The sequence below is a fragment of the Arachis hypogaea genome, chromosome 3 (assembly GCF_003086295.3).
Source record: "Arachis hypogaea cultivar Tifrunner chromosome 3, arahy.Tifrunner.gnm2.J5K5, whole genome shotgun sequence".
In the NCBI taxonomy this organism is placed as follows: Eukaryota; Viridiplantae; Streptophyta; class Magnoliopsida; order Fabales; family Fabaceae; genus Arachis; species Arachis hypogaea.
In genome coordinates, this window is record NC_092038.1 from 35,322,554 (window position 1) to 35,344,798 (window position 22,245).

General features: G+C 32.6%; 1 protein-coding gene and 1 long non-coding RNA gene across 6 annotated transcripts; both read right to left on the minus strand.

Annotated features, from left to right (window-relative positions):
• Positions 1-8,183: 8,183 nt before the first annotated feature.
• On the minus strand, positions 8,184-10,932 carry LOC112790262 (uncharacterized). Of its 5 annotated transcripts, none has more exons than XR_011879773.1 (6): positions 10,671-10,932; positions 10,232-10,376; positions 9,847-10,037; positions 9,248-9,509; positions 8,923-8,986; positions 8,184-8,747 (listed from the first exon to the last, which is right to left on the minus strand). XR_011879773.1 is itself a non-coding variant. In XM_072232795.1 (5 exons), exons 1-4 carry the CDS (start codon positions 10,707-10,709, stop codon positions 9,741-9,743), a joined length of 360 nt encoding a protein of 119 aa, XP_072088896.1. In that variant the 5' UTR covers positions 10,710-10,844; the 3' UTR covers positions 9,412-9,547; positions 9,695-9,740. The 5 variants fall into 5 exon arrangements, 1 of the variants encoding a protein (XP_072088896.1); XR_011879772.1 differs by having other exon boundaries at positions 9,847-9,987; positions 10,671-10,844; XR_011879770.1 differs by adding an exon at positions 9,695-9,775 and having other exon boundaries at positions 8,923-9,509; positions 9,847-9,987; positions 10,671-10,844.
• A 136-nt stretch (positions 10,933-11,068) lies between these two features.
• LOC140183774 (uncharacterized) lies at positions 11,069-11,575 on the minus strand. The gene is made up of 2 exons (XR_011879774.1): positions 11,378-11,575; positions 11,069-11,294 (listed from the first exon to the last, which is right to left on the minus strand). It is a non-coding gene; the product is annotated as an uncharacterized lncRNA (long non-coding RNA).
• Positions 11,576-22,245: the final 10,670 nt, after the last annotated feature.

Here is a 22,245-nt window from a genome sequence, read left to right on the forward strand (position 1 = left end):
TCTTTTAAAAATTTTCATTTTTATTTTACTTTTATTCGTAAATCAAATTAAAAGAAGTCTGCTTTCTAAATTAATTCTTACATCCTTTAAATTTATATGTTAAATGTTAAAAATATCTTTATTTATAATTAATAAAATAATTTTGTCAAAAACAAAATAGTAAAAAAAATATTTAATTTATATAAAAATTATTTTAAATTAAAAAGTTAAATTATATTATATTAATATATTAAATCATTTTAAATAGTGAAATTAGATTTTAAATAAAAATATTTTTTTTAAAAAATAATAAAATTTTTTTCACATATTAAATAATTTTTAAACAAACTCTAAAGTAATTGCATGGTAGTTTAGAGTTCGTTTGCAGTTTGTGTTATACGCCTTCGGGATTTCTTTATAATGGAAAAATTAATAGCTAGATCTTAAAGGGCCAAATATAAATATTCTATTCTAGTAGTTGAGATTAATTCGGTATATATAATTTGATTTTTTTTAACAAATTATAATAATAATTATTCTTCACATATAAGTATTATACCTATACAAGTTATAATAAGTACATATATTCTATTTCACGTCAGACACGTCTCTTCTAGTACATTGATTTCACTCGCCTCTTAATTTAATAGATTTTTCAATCAACGCACGCACATTCTTTTTCGTACAATTACTGCACGTTCTTCTTTTTTCGTTATTGTCGTCACCAACACCACCTCCTTTTCCTTCTTTTTTTATTGGAATTTCTTCTCCTCCTTTTTTTTTTCTCCTTCTCCTCCTTATCTCGTTATTGAAGATAATTAATAATTCAAGTTCAGATTATCAAAATAAAATTGATTATTGTTTTAAATCCAATCAAGTAGCTGAGGTATGGTTCGATTTTAATTAATTTTTTCGTTAGTAGTTTATGATTCTGTAGATGAATAATGTTTCATCGTTGATGGTTTGAATTGAATGTAATGTAAAAGTTCTGCATTGAAGGAAATATTTTTCTGCATTTGCAGTAAATTTGGGTGTAACACGAAGATATTTGGGTGTATTCTTTAAGAATTTTCGGTGTATGTATGCTGATAAATTTTGCATAATTCAAAATTTTTCTTCTCCCTCCTCATCTTTTGCCGCTTCTTCTTCTTTTTTTCATCATCATCATCATTTTCTTTTTTTTTCTGATTCATCTTTTTTTTCTTATTTTATCTTCTCAAGTTTCTTCTTATTTTACTCTTTTAACAATAATAAAAACAAAAAAAACAAACAAAAAAGAAGAAGAAACACATAATAGTACAAAATTAATTGGAAGAGGATGAACTTACATTCGATCAACTAAAAAAAAGAAAGAAATAAGAAAAAAAGAATAAAAAATGTAGCATTAGAGAAAATATTTTTCTATATTTGCAGCAAATTTGGGTGTAACAGGAAGATATTTGGGTGTATTATTTAAAAATTTTCGGTGTATCTGTGTTAATAAGTTATGGATAATTCAAAATTCTTCATCTTCCTCCTCCTCTTCTTCTGCTGCTTCTTCTTCTTTTTTCATCATCATCATCATCACTATCTTCTTCTTTTTTTCTTATTCATCTTTCCCTTTTTGTTTTACCTTCTCAAGTTTCTTCTTATTTTACTCTCTCACCAACACCACCTCCTCTCCTCCTCCTCCTCTTCTTTCTCCTTCTTTTTTCATTAGAATTTCTTCTCCTCCTTCCTTTTTCTCCTTCTCCTCCATCTCCAGTTATTTCATTGTTGAAGATAATGAATAATTCAAGTTCAGATTGTCGATTAAATTAGAACAAAATTGATTATTTTGAATCCAATCAAGTGGCTGAGGTGTGGTTCGATTCTAGTTAATGTTTTCGTTAGTAATTTATGATTTTGTAGGTGAATAATGTTTTTGTTTGTGAAAATTGTTGTTCATCGTTGATAATTTAAATTGAATGTAATGTAAAAGTTCTGCATTACAGAAAATATTTTTCTGTTTTTGGGTGTAACACGAAGATATTTGAGTGTATTGTTTAAGAATTTTCGGTGTATGTATATTAATAAGTTTTGCATAAATCAAAACTCTTCTTCTCTCTCCTCCTCATCTTCTGCTGCTTCTTCTTCTTCTTCTTTTTCATCATCATCTTCTTTTTTTTTCTTATTCATCTTTTGTTTTCTTATTTTATCTTCTCAAGTTTCTTCTTATTTTACCCTTTTAACAAGAATAAAAATAAAAAATTAAACAAAGGAGAAGAAGAAACACATAATGGTACAAAATTAGTTGGAAGATGATGAACTTACATTCATTCAACAAAAAGAAAGAAAGAAATAAGAAAAAAAAGGAAGAAAAAATGTAGCATTATTAGAAAAAATATTTTTTTATATTTACAGCAAATTTGGGTGTAACACGAAGATATTTGGATGTATTGTTTAAAAATATTCGGTGTATGTGTGCTGATAAGTTCTGCATAATTCAAAACTCTTCTTCTTTCTCCTTCTCATCTTCTGCTGCTTCTTCTTCTCCATTTTTTATTTCATATTCATATAATTGGGAAGAAAAAATCAAACAAATAAAAAATACATTATGTTGCAAAATCAATAGAAAGAGAAGGAAGAAAAAAATGCAATAACAATATAATAATAAAAAAATGACGATAAAGATGAAACACTGAAGAAAAAGGAGAAACGCAAAAAAAATGAGAAGAAGAAGGAAGAGGAAGATGAGGAGGAGGAGGAGGAACGCAAAACACGCTATGAAAATCGTTTAATAGTGCGCGTGTTAATACACTCGTATGGGTGAGTATCTTTTTTGTTAAATTTGTCGCAACTTATATGACTTCTAAATTAAAATAATGTGTATATATAGCACTTCTATTATAATAATATATATTAACTATTTATCATTTATAAAACTTTAATTTTACTTTTTAACCTGATATTTTTTGTCAGTAGTTTTTGTTCTTATCCTATTATTCGCTTTTATTCTCTCTTCTGTACAATGCAATTGGATAATAGAATGAAGCTAACTTGTTCTTTATCTTTGCAGCAGAGAACTAAAGCTAATTAATCTCTTCAAGAACTACTTCAGATATAAAAAATAATTTTTTGTCCATAGTTCAAAACTCACAAATATTAAGAACAAGGTAGCTTTCACATATATAGATAAGAAGGTATCTATAATTCAATTTTCACATCAACTATTAAAACAGAAAAAATCAAGAACCAAAATAAACAGTGGGTTTGATTCGTCAGAGTTGATAGATATCATGAGAGAATGGTTTGGATTGCTATCTTGACGTGGGGTATGAGGGAGTCAATGAAAGTTGATGCATGGGCATCATAAATATTTTTTTAATATAATTTGTATGGTATTTTGTTGATTTGTTAGAGTCTTTAAGTGAATTATACCCTAGTGAATATTATTTTGAGTTATTGTGACCTTTTATTAATTTTAGGTAACATTCGAGTGAAGATCAAACATAATTTATGAAGAAGAAAAACAAGAAAATTGCTCTCATCTTTGTTGGTGTTAAACGCCACATCACCTGTGTTTAGCGCCGGAACAAGAACTTCAAGTCATTTGTCTCTGCCTTGGTCGCGTTAAACACCACATCATCAATGTTTAGTGCTGGACCTTGGGACGCGTGCAATACCTCTCTAGATGGGTGGCGCTAAATGTCACATCACCGGCGTTTAGTGTCGGTAACACTAGAAGTAGTGGTCCTTATGTCCGCCAGCACTCAACACGGAAGATCACAATTTAATTTTTAAATCAAATAGAAAATAAGAAAATATATGATTAGCTTAATTTAAATTTTGAATCAATTAGGATTTGATATAAACTTCGAGATTTTTACACTTATCAGTTTACACTTTTTTACACATTAAGATTTTCTTTGCACTACGAGAAACTAAGCCTCCAATATTAAAGTTAGAAGCTATGTTTATTTTGATGGATTAATACTATTGTTCTTCTATTTTTGATTAATGCACTGATTTTTATTCAAGAACTGAGTTTGGTTCTTCATCCTAAAGATTAGAGTATATTAAAAAATAACTCTTTTCTAAATTGAATTCCTCTGAATCTTAGGAAAGTTAAAATCACCGCTGGCGTATAACGCGCCACTTTGTGTCTTGGTCTGGAGATGTCAACCTTGAAGCTAGCCCCCTGGGAGTACGCATTCTTAGCGTGTTGCATGCTCACCCTTGACGTGTGGCACGCCAACTTTTTGTTTGATTTAGATATGGCCATCAAAGGCATGTGGCACGCCCACCTTGTTGGCGTGTTGCATGCCATTTCTTGGCTTGGAGTTGGGGTATCATGGACGGCATGTGGCACGCCTTTCTTGCTGGCGTGTTGCACTGTCCTTGCTCATTTCTTCTTGTGACTTTTGGGGTCTCTGAAAAGTTGATCCAACGTGTTATGTCTTTGTATTGGAGTGTCATTTCACTCTCCATAGGGGAAAGCAGAGTTCTTTCCCGAGCCAATTCATCAATTGATATTGAACGAGGCTTTTGTCCATCTTTTTCCTAAGATATCAATTGTACTAAATCCATTCCTTTTGCTGTTTTGCATCATCCTTGGCTTGGGTTGTCCCAATTTCTTGATCTGATTATGAAACAAGCTCTTCCGCGACTGCCTTAGCTCTTAGCAAAAAAGTATCCATAAAGGCTGCGCAGCTACGAAGGCAACTACTCTTGTGCTGCCTTCTTCATAGAAACCGCCGGGTTGACCCCGAAGGCTGAATTCTATGGTAGAGAATTGAATAATAATTGGGTCATGAGTGACCTTATTAACTATTGCAAAAGAAAGGGCTAAGTAAGTACTAATGTCAACGTTGGAAAAGAATCTTCATTTTCCTCTCTCCCATTATGAAAGGGGAGATGCGGGAAAGAGACTTTCGCGATGTTCAATAAAGGGTCTAAGAGCTCTTACAATAAGTCTAGCCTTCCGATCCCTATCCCTGGACTCTTTCTTTCGTAAAGCTTGGCTTTGGAGCATATACCAGAGTGAATCTAAGCATGACTTTCTGTTTTGTTGTACCGCCTAGCTCTTTCTTTTGATTACTACTCAAGTCTATCTTTTTTTATTTGGGTACGAGGACATGTTGCACATTTAGTGTTCTTTCTCTTAGGAGATATTCCTCTTTCATGATTTTTTTTGCTTATACTTTGCTTCTCTTTTTTTATTATTCTTCTGAAATCTTGCACAATTTTCTACACATACTAAAACTCAAAGTAATTCTAAAAAATATCGATTAAAGTACAAAAATCTCAATTATACAAAAAAATCATTAATTTTATTTAAGAAAATAATAAAGAGAACAACTAAAGATGCTCATGCATCAGGGGTATGCTAAGAAGTGAGAGTTTGGCCGTATAGGAGAGAAAAGGACAGTGCTGAAGGGGAGTGAGAATTGGGAAGTCACAAATTAGAGTTAGAATTTGTTATCCATATATATGGGCATGTGAAATTACTAAAAATCGTATGCTAGAAGTAAATCAATGAAATCAATTAAAGTAAATTCATAAATTTTGGGATATAGCGAGAGATGGGGCGGGAATCCTCGCTCAGGTCCCTGCACATGCTTTAGGAAAAATTTGGCTCCCATTTCTATCTTTGCGAAAAAAATTTTCTGCCTTCAGATCCCCATTCAGGGGAGGTATCCGCGGAAATTCCCACGCCTCGGGAAGTTTTGACACCTCTATCCTTAATGAACCTTAGAGTTCTATAGATCTAAGGTCAGGTAGACCTACATTAGGTTAACCTACCTGATTTGATCGAGGCACGGTAATATTAGGGAAACAATATCTAAAATTATCTTACATAGTATAATATTTATAATTTTATACAGATAATATTCGTAATTACGTATTTATTATGGGCAAACTATCAAAAAATACACTCGAATAATTTTGTCACTGACAAAAATGCACATAAATTTTGTTATCGACAAAAATGCCCTCAAACAATTTAGAAACGCAACAAAAATGCCCAAAAAGAATATTATTTTTTGTAAGTGACAAACGACTTTTGTATTTGACAAACCGCTTATGCAGTTGATCCAAAATTTTATAGAAATATTTAGATAACTATTTAAAAAATACACACAAAAACATTGGATGAAAATTTAATTTCTAAATTTTTTATTTTTTAAAAATATTATTGGTTGTTAACAAAAACATCACACAAAAAATATATACTTAATGAAAAATGACCAAATTTTAAAGATAAAAATATCTCATTTTTCTAATTATACTTGTAAAAATCTGTATCAAAATTCAATCTCTAAAATATTTTTTGAGAATACATATTAATGTTTGGATATTTTTGTCACATTTTAAAATTATTTGAGGATATTTTTTGTTGATAATAAAATTCAAATATATTTTTTACAGTATAAAATTATTCAGATGTATTTTTAATAATTTATTCTTTTACACTTAAAATTATATTATTATTTTAATAATAATTAATAAATATTAAATAAGATAATTATGAACTATTTAAAATAATTTTCATTATTTCTCAAATATTATTGTAAAACAATATAACAAAAATAACCGTTAGATATTGATTACTTTAGATGAATATCAATGTCCAAACTTGTATATAAATTTATGGAAAGTCACTCTTATTTTAAGAATTTAGGGACACGCATTAAAGGAATTGAAGCACATTCATAGAGCTTAATTCTTCCAAATAATTCTACCATTTATTTACTTCAGCAATCAGTAAGATATAAACATTAATTTTAATGTATTAAAATTTGTATATTTTTTACATAATTATTCAATCATATTTATTCTTTTAAATAATTATTTATCTTATAATTCACCTAATAATATAAATTTTTTTAATCGTAATTTTTTAATTTAAATTTATTTATTTTATACATTTTACATGATAAATAACTTAAGACATTTTATTTTTTTGTAATTTAATTTTTAATTATTAAATTTATAAAATTACTTTCTTTTTTATATTTTTATATTATTTAAAAAATTTAGTTATACATATATTAATATATAATATAATTTTTTTATATTTTTATTTAACCATATTATATTTTATATAAATTATTTATTTTAAATAAAATATAATTAATAAAACACATTATTTGTATGAAATAATAGTTTAAATAATCAACAGAAAAAACATGATCTTAATATATAAAAAATGAGAATATAAATTTTAAAACATCATGAAACAAAGGAAAAAAATTTCAATTTAAGAACACTTTGCTCTTCATAACCTTTTCTTCTCCAATTACAGTCAGAAAATGGCAGTGATGTTCTATTAGAGTATTAGATGAAAATAATTAACATCTATTTCCTAACTTTTTATACCATAATTATACCACTGTAAAATGAGAAATTTTTCACAAAATAAATTGTCACTATAAACTAGTGTGCGATGAGATGTAGAATTCTCCTTAAAACTTAATGATGCGATGGAACAGGATTATGGGTTATCACTACAAGAAACATCGTTAAAATCGACGGCAAAATCGATGGCTAGGCCGTCGATAATATTAAAATTCGACGGCAAAATAGACGACAGAGGTGGTCGCTATTAAGCTTGTAGATTTTTTAAAATTCTAATAAAATCGACGGCTTGCCTAGCCGTCGATAATAATTTAATAAAATCGACCGCGTTTCCATCTATAATATGAGTTTGAGAATTTTATCTTCTTATTAAAATCGACAACGTTGCCGTCGATATTATTATATAAAATCGACACCATTTTCGTCGATATTTGATTCAATAAATTGACAATATGTGCGTCGATAATATGCTTAATAAAATCGACAACGTTGCCGTCGATAGTTGATTCAATAAAATTGACACATTTGCCGTCAATTTAATTATTTAGATACTGACAAATTCTATGTCTATATTTGATTTTTAAAAAGCGACAACTTTGCCGTCGATTTTAATAGTTATATATTTTAATTATTTTTTTATTTAAAAATAGTAAACAATTAATGCAAATAAACTTTTAAATACAAAAATAAAATTTATACAAATAAACTTTTAAATATAGAAATAAAATAGAAAACAATTAATGCAAATAAACTTTTAAATATTAGATAATAAGTTTACAAACTTATCAAAATAATAAATAATTCTCTAACATAAAGACTCAAGGCAAGATAGAAATAAAATTTTAAATATAAAAATAAAATTTATACAAATAAACTTTTAAATATAGAAACAAAATAAAAAATAATTAATACAAATAAATTTTTAAATATTAGATAATAAGTTTACAAGATTATCAAAATAATAAATAATCTTCTAACATAAAGACTCAAGACAAGATAAATAACTAAACTTAGAGTTATATTCATTTAAATTGCTATCCACTAATAATACAAAATATTCAAATCCTGAAGTACACACCAGCAGGCTTTGTGAAATCCACACCACTGCTGCAACTGGAAACCAAGTCATCAACATAAACATCTCCAAGCATAGCTTTGGAAGGTGAAGTAGCCATTGATTTTCTATAAACCTTGTTGCCTGAAGAAAGAGACATAACTGGATTCCTATACAATAATGGTGTTGGCACTGCTTGTGGCCGTGTAATTTCTTCCTGAATGTGTTGACAGTAAATGGTAGTGTTCATCTTTGAGAGAATGCCAGATAGCATCTTAGACTTAGACCCTTATGCAAGAGCTTTTGAGTTTCTTTTAACTAAGTTGAGAAAGCTCATTTCTTTCCCCGCCACCCACCAAACCTTTTCCAAAGAGAATTGAACTGCACGTAGGTTCTGAATCCAAGAGAAATATATTGATTTGAAACTTCAACTATTATTCACTTCAAAGTTTCAAACTTTATAAAGAACAAGAACATGGCACTGATGGAAAAGGGAAACCAACTTGATGAAAAATAAAGAATTAAATCTGAAATGTAAGGAGGAGCTTCGAAGAGTTAAGGATTGTTACCTGTTATGCTAAGAATTTTTTGGGATTTTGAGCGTTGTTCTGTTTGCTCTATCTCCACAAAAATCTAAAGAAACGTCAGTGAAGAGCAAAATTTTACAAAGACAAGGGCACTAAATTAAGACAGCATGAAGTTGCATCTAAGCACACATAGCTACATTCAAAAGTGGATGCTAGAGGCCCCATATTAGGTTATTCACCATCAGAGGATCCCAATACTAAATAACGTAAGAACCATATGCATTTAAATTAAGTGAAGATGTAGAACTAGCAAATCTTCACAACAGCAAAGTTTGCTTACAATGAAATGAATCAGAGAAATAGGTACCTAAAATACCCCAAGATTTCTATTGTAACCTGATTTGAGCACTTCCAATGAAACAATAACCTGCACATTCTGTTTAGGAGGTAACAGCCTTTGACCCACCCACTTACTAGCTGCAATTTCCTTCACTGAATCATGGCCACCAACAACACCAGCACACGATATTAGAGGCACATATGTCACAGGACTCTGCTTGGTGTAGTCAAAGTTGAAACCTTTTATCAATTGGGTTGGCTTCTGTGCTAACCCGCTGACCACAAACCCACTAAAAACAAGTGAGGAAACAGCAAATAAGTCATCCTCCTGAAGAGCAACACAAAGACTTCATGCATGATTCTAATTGAATAGATAATTATTTTATTAAAGAAATAGAAAATTTGTAATCACATGGAAACAATGAAAACAACTAAGAAAGACAGGCTTATAATATAATCATATACAACAGACAACCTTCATGAAGATATAATATTCCCTCTACTGTTCTTAATGCAATTCTCTACCTAATAGACCACGGAAGCTTCTCCTTGGACCCTAATAACAATCACAAGAAATTAGAAATACATGAAAATTTTGAAAAGGTTAAACAATTAATCCTGCATTACCATAAAGAACGGAAGCTAGGCTTCTTTTTTCAGACAATTCAAGAACCAGATGCATTCCACCTTCCACACCATAACCAACCAATTTAGCAGTGTTGGTGTGGCTTACATGAGCCATGATTTCAAGTTCTGATAAGAAGTCACCTATAGTTTCATCAGTTGTTCCTCTTGTTAGTCTTTTCACCTATAGTAAACTTGAACATAATACTAGTTTTAGATGTTTATGCATTTTGCACAGAACAATTATAATAGTGCAGACTGCAGTACAAAAAGCTAAAATCATAAAATTTTACAACCTTTGAAAAACTAAAGTCACATTGTCATAAGTAACAAAATGTAGCATGAAACTGAAAATTTAAAACCAAATATGTAATAATTAAATACTGACCCAAAAAGTAAATATTCTGAAAGCTAGATATTGAGCTAACAGTCCAACTCTTGAGATTCACTTCCAATTCATCCCTTGGTATTTTTAAATTGTTTGTAACCGCATTTATAGTGGGCCCTGGAAATTGTCCATTAATCAAGATCCCCTACAAAATTGAAAGAAAGAAATCAAGAACTGCAATGAGCTAAAACTTGTTCATATCAAAACACTATATTTGGACAAAATAGTAGAGCCTGTAAACTGAATTTTGTCATTAGGTTTTAGGACAAAATAGAAAACCTTGTGTTTCCTTAGGAATCAGAGTTATGAACTAGTTCACAATTTCCACATCAGCTATTTGTCAAAATTTCATCTAGCATAAATTTTCGTCATAACGAAATATACGATGAGTGATTTGTATAGGTAACATATTCTCAGCAAAGGAAAACATTTAAAATACCTGCAATTTAGATTCGAAATTCTCTGGCCACCAGTGCATCAAACTGCATTCATGATTCAGTTCAAGATCTCCAGCCACAACCTGTAAGCAAGGAGAAAGGTCATCAACATGTCAACATGTCAATCTAGAATCTACAATAATATGAGCAAAACATAGCACTCTGCAAACATCGTTATTAATAAAAAAATATTTTTTATATTACAAAAATATACCAAAAAATCATTTTTATACCTATATATATATATATATATATATATATATACACACACACACACACACTTAAGAAGAAGGACTAAACCAAAAACTTGTCCAAGGTTCCCACATAGTTAAGCACTAATCAGTGTGTTAACATACATGTAGGTAGGTAATAATAATTTGGTACAACTTGAAACCTAGAATAAATTAAAGTAGCCACATATATAGCCAAAGAAAAATCATATATCATAATCACCATCACTAATAATTAAGGTCTTGCTTGAAAAAAAAATAAGCAATGCTGATTAGTAGTTCAAATTAAATAAATATCCCTAATTATTCAACAGACTCATATTGAATGTTTTCCATCATTTGGCACACAGCCGTGGCTATCTCATCCACTGATCCCAACTTGCAATCATCTTCCACCTTCACCAAAAATATCAAACAATTAATTTAAAGTAGTTAGTAAATGAAATTAAATTAGTGAAGTAATTAAAGAAAGAAGAAACCTTAATGCTGAGAGAATAGAGGACAATATCATTGTTAGTGGTGGTGACATTAAGATGCAAGATTGTGAGATGCATGGCTTGCAAATTAGACACCATCTTCAAGAGCTGCTTGGGCTTTTTCTTTGACCTTATTTTCAGATTTGCATGGCTTTCCACTTTGGCGACGACGCTCGCGATTGGCTATGGAGGTGCGAGGCTGGAGCTCTCGAGCAACTGACAGCGACAGTGAGAATTCGTCGGGGGTGGAGGAACCTAGGATTTCCGTTTAGGGAGATGCTCCTCCTTCTGTTGGCAACTGGGCATGGTGCGAGGATGAGAGATTGTTGAAGATCCCATCCAACCTATTTCATCCATTTTTTATCTGAGAAGCACTCCATACGACCAAAAACGTCCAATCCGTAAAGTTGTTGTGCAGGGCTCAGCTAACCATTCATATGAGCGCCCACCTTCTCTGATTCCATGCACCACAACACGTGTTAAAAAGAGATATAACCAAAAAAATATTTATAAATCTATATGAAACTTAATCTAGTTGGTCCCTCACATAAAACAAAAAAAACAAAGAAGAAAACAAAAACCCATAACCAATAAAAGCACCTTATGTTGTAAAATAAAAGATATAAAATAGAGATGTATAAATAGAAGATTTTATTATTAATATAATTAGCTCAATAATTATTATATATATATAATAATATTATATGTTGTATTGTATATATATATACAAAGATAAGAAAAAGTATTAAAAATAAAGAGAGAGAGATTTGCATTTGATACTATCTCAATATAATAAAGATAGTTAATATTGCTATTAATATTATATGTAAAGAGTAATAGAAAATAGAATTTAAAATACTTATAAAATAAAAGAAGAGAAAGAATTGTAGTAGCAATATAAGAAGAAGGGTATTTGATTGCAACATAAAGAGAGAAGTATTAATAAGAAGAGAGAGAGAGAGAGTATATTATTTTTATTGTTGTGTACAGATGGATGCAATGCATCCCCTATTTATACACATAAAATATCACCCTTTTTCAACCCTTATTAAATACATTCTCTCTTGAGAATGTGAGCTTCACATGGAGAAATGGGCATCCACGTCCCATGCTTATCACAACACTCCCCCTTGGATGACCATTTTAGGATTATTGCCTCATTAAAACCTTACTAAAGGAAAACCCTGTGGGAAAAACCTTAGTGAAGGAAAAAGAGTACAATATCCTTTGTAATGGGGACTGCCTTATTAAAAACCTTGTCAAGAAAAACCCAATGGGAAAAAAAACTTGACCAAGGAAAAAAGAGTACAGTCTCCCCCTCTTGCCGACATCATTTAATGTCTCGAAATCGGCGCATCCCAATCTTATGTACCAATCTTTCAAAGGAGGATTTTGGGAGTGACTTTGTGAATAAATCTGCCAGATTGTCACTTGAACGGATCTGTTGGACATCAATTGTCCCTTGATTTTGAAGATCATGAGTGAAGAAGAATTTGGGAGAAATGTGCTTTGTTCTATCGCCTTTAATGTATCCGCCTTTAAGTTGAGCAATGCATGCTGTATTATCTTCAAACAGGACGGTTGGAGCTATCTTATGATCAATCAGTCCACATGATGACAGAATATATTGAATCAGACTCCTCAGCCAAAAACACTCGCGACTAGCTTCATGAATCGCCAGTATTTCAGCATGATTAGAGGATGTTGCAGCAATCGTCTGTTTCGTAGACCTCCAAGATATAGCTGTACCACCATATGTGAACAGGTATCCTGTTTGAGATCTCCCTTTATGTGGATCAGACAAATATCCGGCATCTGCATAGCCAACTAGTTGTGACTTAGATCCATAGGGATAAAACAATCCCATATCAACCGTTCCATGAAGATATCGAAAAATTTGTTTGATTCCACTCCAATGTCTTTTGGTTGGAGAGGAACTATACCTTGCTAGTAAATTCACCGCGAATGATATGTCAGGTCGCGTATTATTAGCAAGATACATTAGTGCTCCAATGGCACTAAGATATGGTACTTCAGGACCAAGGATATATTCATTTTCTTCTTTAGGACGGAATTGATCCTTTTTCACATCCAAAGATCTTACGATCATTGGGGTACTTAATGGATGTGACTTATCCATATAAAATCTCTTCAAGATCTTTTCTGTGTATGTTGTTTGATGAATAAAGATCCCACCTTTTATATGCTCGATCTGCAGGCCGAGACAAAACTTAGTCTTTCCAAGATCCTTCATCTCAAACTCTTCTTTTAGAGTTTTTATAATTGTTGGAATCTCTTCAGGAGTCCCAATGATATTTAAATCATCAACGTACACAGCAATTATAACGAATCCAGATGCAGATTTCTTTATGAAAACACATGGGCATATATCATCATTCTTGAATCCGTTTTTGGCCAGATACTCAGTAAGACGATTATACCACATTCGTCCAGATTGCTTTAGACCATATAAAGATCTTTGCAATTTGACTGAGTATAACCCTTGCGAATATTCATTGGATGGTTTAGATATCTTTAATCCTTCAGGGACTTTCATATAGATATCCCGATCTAATGAGCCATATAAATAGGCTGTTACCACATCCATTAAATGCATATGCAGTTTATGATATGCAGATAAGCTGACCAAATAACGCAAAGTTATCGCATCCACTACAGGGGAATATGTTTCTTCATAATCTATACCGGGCCTTTGTGAAAAACCTTGTGCCACAAGTCGGGCTTTGTAGCGCACGACTTCATTTTTCTCATTTCGTTTTCTCACAAATACCCACTTATATCCAACAGGTTTTACATCTTCAGGTGTACGGACTATAGGTCCAAAGACTTCACGTTTTGCAAGTGAGTCTAATTCAGCCTTCATGGCTGCTTCCCATTTTGGCCAATCATTTCTTTGTCGACATTCTTCGACTGATCTTGGCTCAATATCCTTACTTTCATGCATGATATCTACTGCCACATTATATGCAAATATTTCATTGACAATTGTCTTATTTCGGTCCCATTTCTCTCCTGTAAAGACATAATTTATTGAGATCTCGTCATTTTCACAATTTTCAGGTACCTGAACGTCTTCTGGCGTTATATCAGAATTTTGGACAACTGCAGGTGTCTCTACTATGTCTTTTTCAACAGGAATATTATTTACCTCTTTTCTCTTTCGAGGATTTTTATCTTTGGAACCGACAGGCCTGCCACGCTTCTGGCGTGTATTTGCTTCCGTGGCTATTTGTCCTACTGGGACATCAATTCAAATTGGGGCATTTTCCGCCCTGCCACGCTTCTGGCGTGAATTTGCTTCAGTGGCTACTTGTCCTACTGGGACGTCAATTCGAATTGAGGCATTTTCCGCTGGTATATAAGATTTGGTTATCCTCTTTGTATCGGAAAATGCATCAGGCAATTCATTTGCTATTCTTTGCAAATGTATAATCTTTTGAACTTCTAGTTCACATTGCCCTGATCGAGGATCTAAATGCATCAACGATGATGCATTCCAATTAAGTTCCTTTTCAAAAAGCTTATTCTCTCCCCCTAATGTTGGAAATTTTGATTCATCAAAATGACAATCCGCAAACCGGGCTTTAAACACATCACCAGTTTGTATCTCAAGATACCTTACTATAGAGGGAGAATCATATCCAACATATATCCCCAATTTTCTTTGGGGTCCCATTTTGGTGCGATTAGGTGGTGCAATGGGAACATATATTGCACACCCAAATATTCTTAAATGGGAAACATTTGGCTGCTGGCCAAAAGCTAATTGCATAGGAGAGAATTGATGATAACTTGTTGGCCTCAAACGAATAAGTGCTGCGGCATGTAAAATAGCATGCCCCCAAACCGAGGTTGGGAGATTTGTTCTCATAAGCAAGGGTCTAGCGATTAATTGGAGGCGCTTAATAAGTGATTCTGCTAACCCATTTTGTGTGTGAACATAAGCTACTGGATGTTCAACACTTATTCCATTAGCCATACAATAAGCATCAAAAGCTTGGGAAGTAAATTCACCAGCATTATCAAGACGAATTGCTTTAATTGGATTTTCTGGAAATTGTGCTTTTAATCGAATAATTTGAGCCAATAATCTCGCAAACGCCAGGTTGCGAGAAGATAATAAGCACACATGTGACCATCTTGAAGATGCGTCTATGAGGACCATAAAATATCTAAAAGATCCACATGGTGGATGAATAGGTCCACATATATCACCTTGAATCCTTTCTAGGAATTCAGGGGACTCAAATCCAATCTTTACTGGTGATGGCTTTAAAATTAGCTTTCCCTGAGAACATGCAGCACAACAAAATTCACTAGTTTTAAGAATCTTCTGGTTCTTTAGTGAATGTCCATGAGAGTTTTCAATAATTCTTCTCATCATGGTTGTTCCCGGATGACCCAAACGGTCGTGCCAAGTTATGAATTCATTTGGGCTAGTAAACTTCTGGTTTACAGTGGCATGTGATTCAATTGCACTAATCTTAGTATAATACAACCCAGATGAAAGTGAGGGTAATTTTTCTAATATAACTTTCTTATTTGAATCATGAGTTGTGATACATAAGAACTCATGATTTCCCTCATTCATAGTCTCAATATGATATCCATTTCGGCGAATATCTTTAAAGCTCAACAAGTTTCTACGAGACTTGGTAGATAACAGTGCATTATTTATTATAAATTTTGTTCCTCCAGGAAACAAAATTATAGCTCTTCCGGAGCCTTCAATCACATTGCCTGATCCAATGATAGTATTAACATACTCTTCTTTTGGCACAAGATGGGTAAAATATATATCACTTTTGAGAATTGTGTGCGAACTTGCACTATCCGCAAGGCATACATCTTCATTACATATCCTTGCCATTTTCTTCAAAAACAAATAATAATAAAATGAGTAGTATGCACAGTTAAATTGAATGCTTGATCAGAATTAATGAGTAGTATGCACAGTTAAATTGAATGCTTGATCAGAATTATTTTTCTAAGAAATACTGTATATAAAATAATGTCATATACTGAAATTTTATTTTAAAATTTGACACATTTAATAATTTCAAAATTCATTAATATTTCATTATTTATGTACATCACATTTGAGACTTAAATACATAGAAAATAAAACTTAACAATAAGTTCTTTACATTATTTATTTACATATATACTTCACAATCCCACATATTAAACTACTCCATCATTGATCAAATGACCAATATTTCCTTCAGGATCCTCAAAGAAATCAGATACATCATAATGAGTGGTGGAGTTCTCAGCATCATTTGAAACAAAATTTGTTTCCTTTCCTTTGTCGTTCTTTTTCAAAGATGCCTGGTAAAGATCGACTAGGTGCCTTGGGGTACGACAGGTACGTGACCAATGGCCCTTTCCACCACAGCGGAAACACTTCTCCTCCGTTGATTTATTCTGCCCGATATTCCTTTCTTTGTCCCACTTCTGGTGAGATCCTCTCTTTTGAACATAATTATTTTTCCTTCCATAATTTTTCTTGTTATTAAAAGCTTGCCATTTACCTCTTCTGGGGTAATGATTTGCCGCATTTACTTCAGGAAATGGGGCGGCGCCAGCTGGGCGCGCTTCATGATTTTTTAATAACAACTCATTGTTGCGTTCGGCAACAAGAAGGCAAGAAATTAACTCAGAATATTTTTTAAACCCTTTCTCTCGATACTGCTGCTGCAGGAGCACATTCGAGGCATGGAAGGTTGAGAAAGTTTTCTCCAACATATCATGATCAGTTATTTTTTCCCCACACAATTTCATTCGTGAGGTGATACGAAACATTGCAGAATTATATTCATTTATAGATTTAAAATCTTGTAAACGCAAATGCGTCCATTCATACCGGGCTTGAGGAAGTATCACCGTTTTCTGATGATTGTACCTTTCTTCAAGGTCTTTCCAAAGATCTGCAGGATCTTTTAATGTGAGATATTCATTTTTCAATCCTTCGTCAAGATGACGACGGAGAAAAATCATGGCTTTAGCTTTATCCTTCTGGGATGCATTATTCTCAGCTTTAATGGTATCTCCAAGATCCATTGAATCAAGATGGATTTCAGCATCTAATATCCATGATAAATAATTGTTTCCAGATATATCAAGAGCATTGAATTCAAGATGAGAGAGCTTCGACATAATGAAAATATTACCTGAGTCTTCCTAAAAATTTGATCAGAGTCTCGTGCTGATAACGTGTTGTAAAATAAAAGATATAAAATAGAGATGTATAAATAGAAGACTTTATTATTAATATAATTAGCTCAATAATTATTATATATATATATATATAATAATATTATATGTTGTATTGTATATATATATACAAAGATAAGAAAAAGTATTAAAAATAAAGAGAGAGAGATTTGCATTTGATACTATCTCAATATAATAAAGATAGTTAATATTGCTATTAATATTATATGTAAAGAGTAATAGAAAATAGAATTTAAAATACTTATAAAATAAAAGAAGAGAAAGAATTGTAGTAGCAATATAAGAAGAAGGGTATTTGATTGCAACATAAAGAGAGAAGTATTAATAAGAAGAGAGAGAGAGAGTATATTATTTTTATTGTTGTGTACAGATGGATGCAATGCATCCCCTATTTATACACATAAAATATCACCCTTTTTCAACCCTTATTAAATACATTCTCTCTTGAGAATGTGAGCTTCACATGGAGAAATGGGCATCCACGTCCCATGCTTATCACAACACCTTAAGCATTATATCGTGTATATAGTATTGGAATTTTCAAGAAGCAAAGAGAGAATAACGTTAAGAGAAAATATAGGGAGCCAATGGCCTAAGCGTACAATGTGTATAACGAAGGTTTAGGAAGTATTAGAGATATGATCATTAGTGTTACATTATCCTGTCAGATTATGCTTTTGGGATGAGTGGTTTCATGACATAATATTAGAGTTCTAGATCCGAAAGGTCAAGAGTTCGTTCCTTGGTGAACCCCAAAATCAACTTAAGATTTTGGGATGAGTGATTTTATGGCATGAAATGTTTATTATCCCTAGTATCTGTATGGTTATTTTGGATAGTATAAGTGATGTTCATTTTATTCATAGACTAAAGATTTAGCCCATTATACACATTGTACAATTAGGCCATTGGCTCCCTAGCAGTACCCTAACGTTAAAGAAAGCAACACAATAATGATGAAGAAATTTAATACCTAACAATAACAATAATGCTGAGGTTAAACAATTATTATACTATTCATTATAATTTTTAAATATTGATTATCTCTCACTCAATTAAAAAATTTATTTTTGTTATAATATTTATGACATAAAAAATAAATTTATTTTTTTATCTTTCTTAACTTTTATTTTTGTTATAATATTGATCTTTTTTATAGTTGAAAAAGTATGAGGAGCTAATATCATTAGTATACAATGTGTATAATGAAGGTTAAACTAAAACTAAAATTAAATTATAAACAATTTATTAATTCTAAATATTTTTTAATTCGAAATTTGAAATAAATTAGGATTGCGTCAGTTATAAGAAAACAAAAACCAATACCCCCTCTCTCTCTCTGAAGAGTGTTGCCACTCAATAACGAAGACCCCCTCTCTCTCAACGGAGGTACCTCATTCTCTCATTTTCTCGTCCTTTCTCATCGGAAGACGTTTCGTCTAACGCCGTCGTCCACACCGGTGAACGCCCAGTAGTGCCTGCTGATCCGGTGGGTCTTTCTGGTGACACCGCATCAACCCAGACCTGGAATGACCCCATCGCAGCCGGCGTGTGCCTTCCTCCGGAAGTCGACGGCTCAAGAGAAAGGGATCACAAGTGTTTGTCTTTTGATACGTCCATCACCGCGTGGACGTTCTTAAATGGAGTGCCCTGTGAACCTGTCGTTTAACCGCCGTGTCATATTCCATCTCCCGTCGGTGATCACAATTCATTGAAGCCACATGAAAATGCTCCCAACCATTTCATTGCCGAGAGTGAGCAATCTAATAAGGTGAGTAACGTTCGTTGAAACATTGTTAACAGATGGTTATTTCCATATGATTTAGATGTTTATAGTCAGTGCAAGTGGAGTGTTTTACTTTATGTAATTGCTTACCTAGATGGAAAACGAAAGAGAAGATTCGGACACCGCATTGCACATAGGGTATGACCTATATTCGACCTCCAAGTTTACAACTAAGCTGCATAAGAATCATGCTATTCTATGATTTTTGCTACATACAAAGTCCAATATTCTTTATGTTTATGTACCTACATGCTTTTTAGACTCTAATATAATATTTGATTCTTATTTTTCAGGTTGCCAGCTGATGTTAATCACAAGAGGAAGGCAACTGAGAGAAAAATATTTTTGAATGAGTCAGAAAGCCAAGTTGCTCTACTGTGATCCCAGTTCTGACTTATCTTTCTTGCAACAAGGAAAAGTAGAAGATCTTGAAAGTTGAAACTAATTTAATGCAGTTATAGCTTGTGTAGTTTCAGTGTAGATTAGAGAAGTGGAAAAAAAGTAGGATCCTAGTTGAATCCCCCCAAGATCAAATCATATAATGTAGAATTTGGCTTTTTTTAGATTTTGGCAAGTTTCAGATTCAGATTTTATCAGTTCTACCTCATTTTGGGGGTAAACAGGCTTGGGGATTGAGGAAAGTTTTAAGTTATTATGAACCATGCTTTAGTTATCTACAAAAATCAAAAGGATTCTTAGTTTATTTTTTTGTTGTTGCATATTCATCTTGATGTTTTGGTGTCCTTTTACTTTAATCTAGAATATGCCTCAGTCATTCAACTTTTGATTTCAATTTCGTCTATGTCAAGAAGAAATTATTTATCTCCCACTTATATTTTTAGAACCTTGAAAGTTTATAGTTTTTAACTTCATTTAAAAATATTTGAAAATATTTTAAAAATATTATAAATTTATTCTCATGTCAGTATTTCTAAGAACCAATTTTTTGTTGAGATTATTTTTTAAGAGATATGAGAAGACAATAAAAATAAAAATTGTTACCCATTTTCTTTATGTCCATTTTACCTGGGATTTCTTCAAATCATGCTTATTAGCAGAAATGATGAACAAAAGCTTTGTAAGAATGAGTTGTTTCTGATTTCTGATCAATTTGTAAAGTGAAAGATCCATTTTTGAAACTCTCACATCAGAGACATATATAAATATAGATAAGTCACAAGAACAACACCTTGGCTACAGTACAGTGTTCTATAATGCATGGAGTCTTTAGTATTTACATTACTTGTTAAATTAAGGATCATACACTTTGAAAACATTAAAAAACTTAAAAGACCCTATGAAACTATAAGTCTATACAATGGAAATCAAATCAATCAATCAAACAACAGAATTTTGGGTCCTTTCTTCAATCTAAGACAATCTATTAATTCAGTTCTCTCTGTCATTCCCTTGTTGAACATATCATCCACCATAGTTCTTACAATATCACATAAATGCTCCAACACTTGCAGCTTTGTTTGCATTTTCTTGGCAGCAACATCTGAATCCTCAACAAGAACTTGAGCAACAGAATCATTGATCTCCTTCACCTCCTTTAACACAAGAATTTTTTTCATTATTTGTTCATTGATCTTGGAATCAAGTGTCACAATCAAAGAACCATCAAAGCCACCTAAAATTTCTCTTAACTCCATATATGGCTTATTATAACAACAGGATGTTCATTTCTATAAGTATCGGGATGGTTATTTTATTAGACATAATTGATGGTCATTTTGAGTATATGATACCACTTACTGAATTGATAATATGATTAAGTTTACGGACAAATGTAGGATGTTCGTGTCTACAAATAACTAGATGTTCACAACTACTGTACACATGAATGGTTAGTTTTGGAGCTTCATCGCATGTTCCTTCTAGCATCTGTTCAAAACAACTCACGGGAACTTGGCTTAGGGTCACAGTTCATGAATTCAATGCTTAACGAATTCAAGTTAGTCCACTTTATGAAACGAAACAAAAATCCCTAAATAAAGACATAAATACACGGATGTTCGTTTTAATACGAATCTAGATGGTTACTTTCATTGACAAAATGGATGTTCACTTTTATTCATTTGTTAGTATGTCATGCGACCAACAGATTCATAAAAAACTCAAAAGGATAAAAGACTCTAACCGGTACATAATCCAAGCAAGCATATTCAAAGACTCTAACCAGTACATAAGCCAAACAAGCATATCCAAAGTTCCACCCTAACATAACTATGCAACTTTTTGCTGCCCTAAGATAAACTATCTCTAGAACAAGAAGCAACATAAAGATGAATCATGAAATGAAGAAATTAACCCACTAACCCTGGATGGTCGACGACGTTCGGGTGCTGCTGATCGTGTCGGCCCCGGTGAGTGTTCCACGTCAGGCAGTGACGCAAGGCTCGAATGTTCAGCCACAAACGGTGCGACGGGGTTGCTGCCAGTGGCTGTGTTTGTGCGCGGAGACTGAGTGCTGCAAATCGGGTCGGAGGTGATGGCTCTACCAGGTCGCATGATAACACACTGGTCGGATGTTCAACGCCAACGGCATGATTCCTATGCTGCCAGCGACGGAGGATGTACGCGAAGACGAGTGGGCGATGCTGTTCTCGTTGGAGCTTATGCAGGTTGCGGGGCAGGTGGTGGCACAGCAGGGGGTGTTGAGCAACGACAGTGGCGTATTTAGGGTATGTTGCTCAGCCCTCACAGTGCCTAGCAAAAGCTACCAGCAATAGAGGACGTGTGCGAGCAAGGTTGTCCCCTGAAGTCATGTGCGGCAGGGACTGACGATCGGATTCCTGCCGGTAAAGAAATTCACAAAAATAAT

What these genes read in the sequence shown, in the direction of transcription:
- LOC112790262 (XM_072232795.1), bottom strand. Translation starts at nt 10,709, where the DNA reads ATGCACTGGTGGCCAGAGAATTTCGAATCTAAATTGCAG. An exon ending in ATTTCGAATCTAAATTGCAG is followed by an intron (nt 10,377 to 10,670) that starts GTATTTTAAATG and finishes TCAATTTTGTAG; the next exon opens with GGGATCTTGATTAATGGACA. An exon ending in CCTAGCTTCCGTTCTTTATG is followed by an intron (nt 9,776 to 9,846) that starts GTAATGCAGGAT and finishes GATTGTTATTAG; the next exon opens with GGTCCAAGGAGAAGCTTCCG.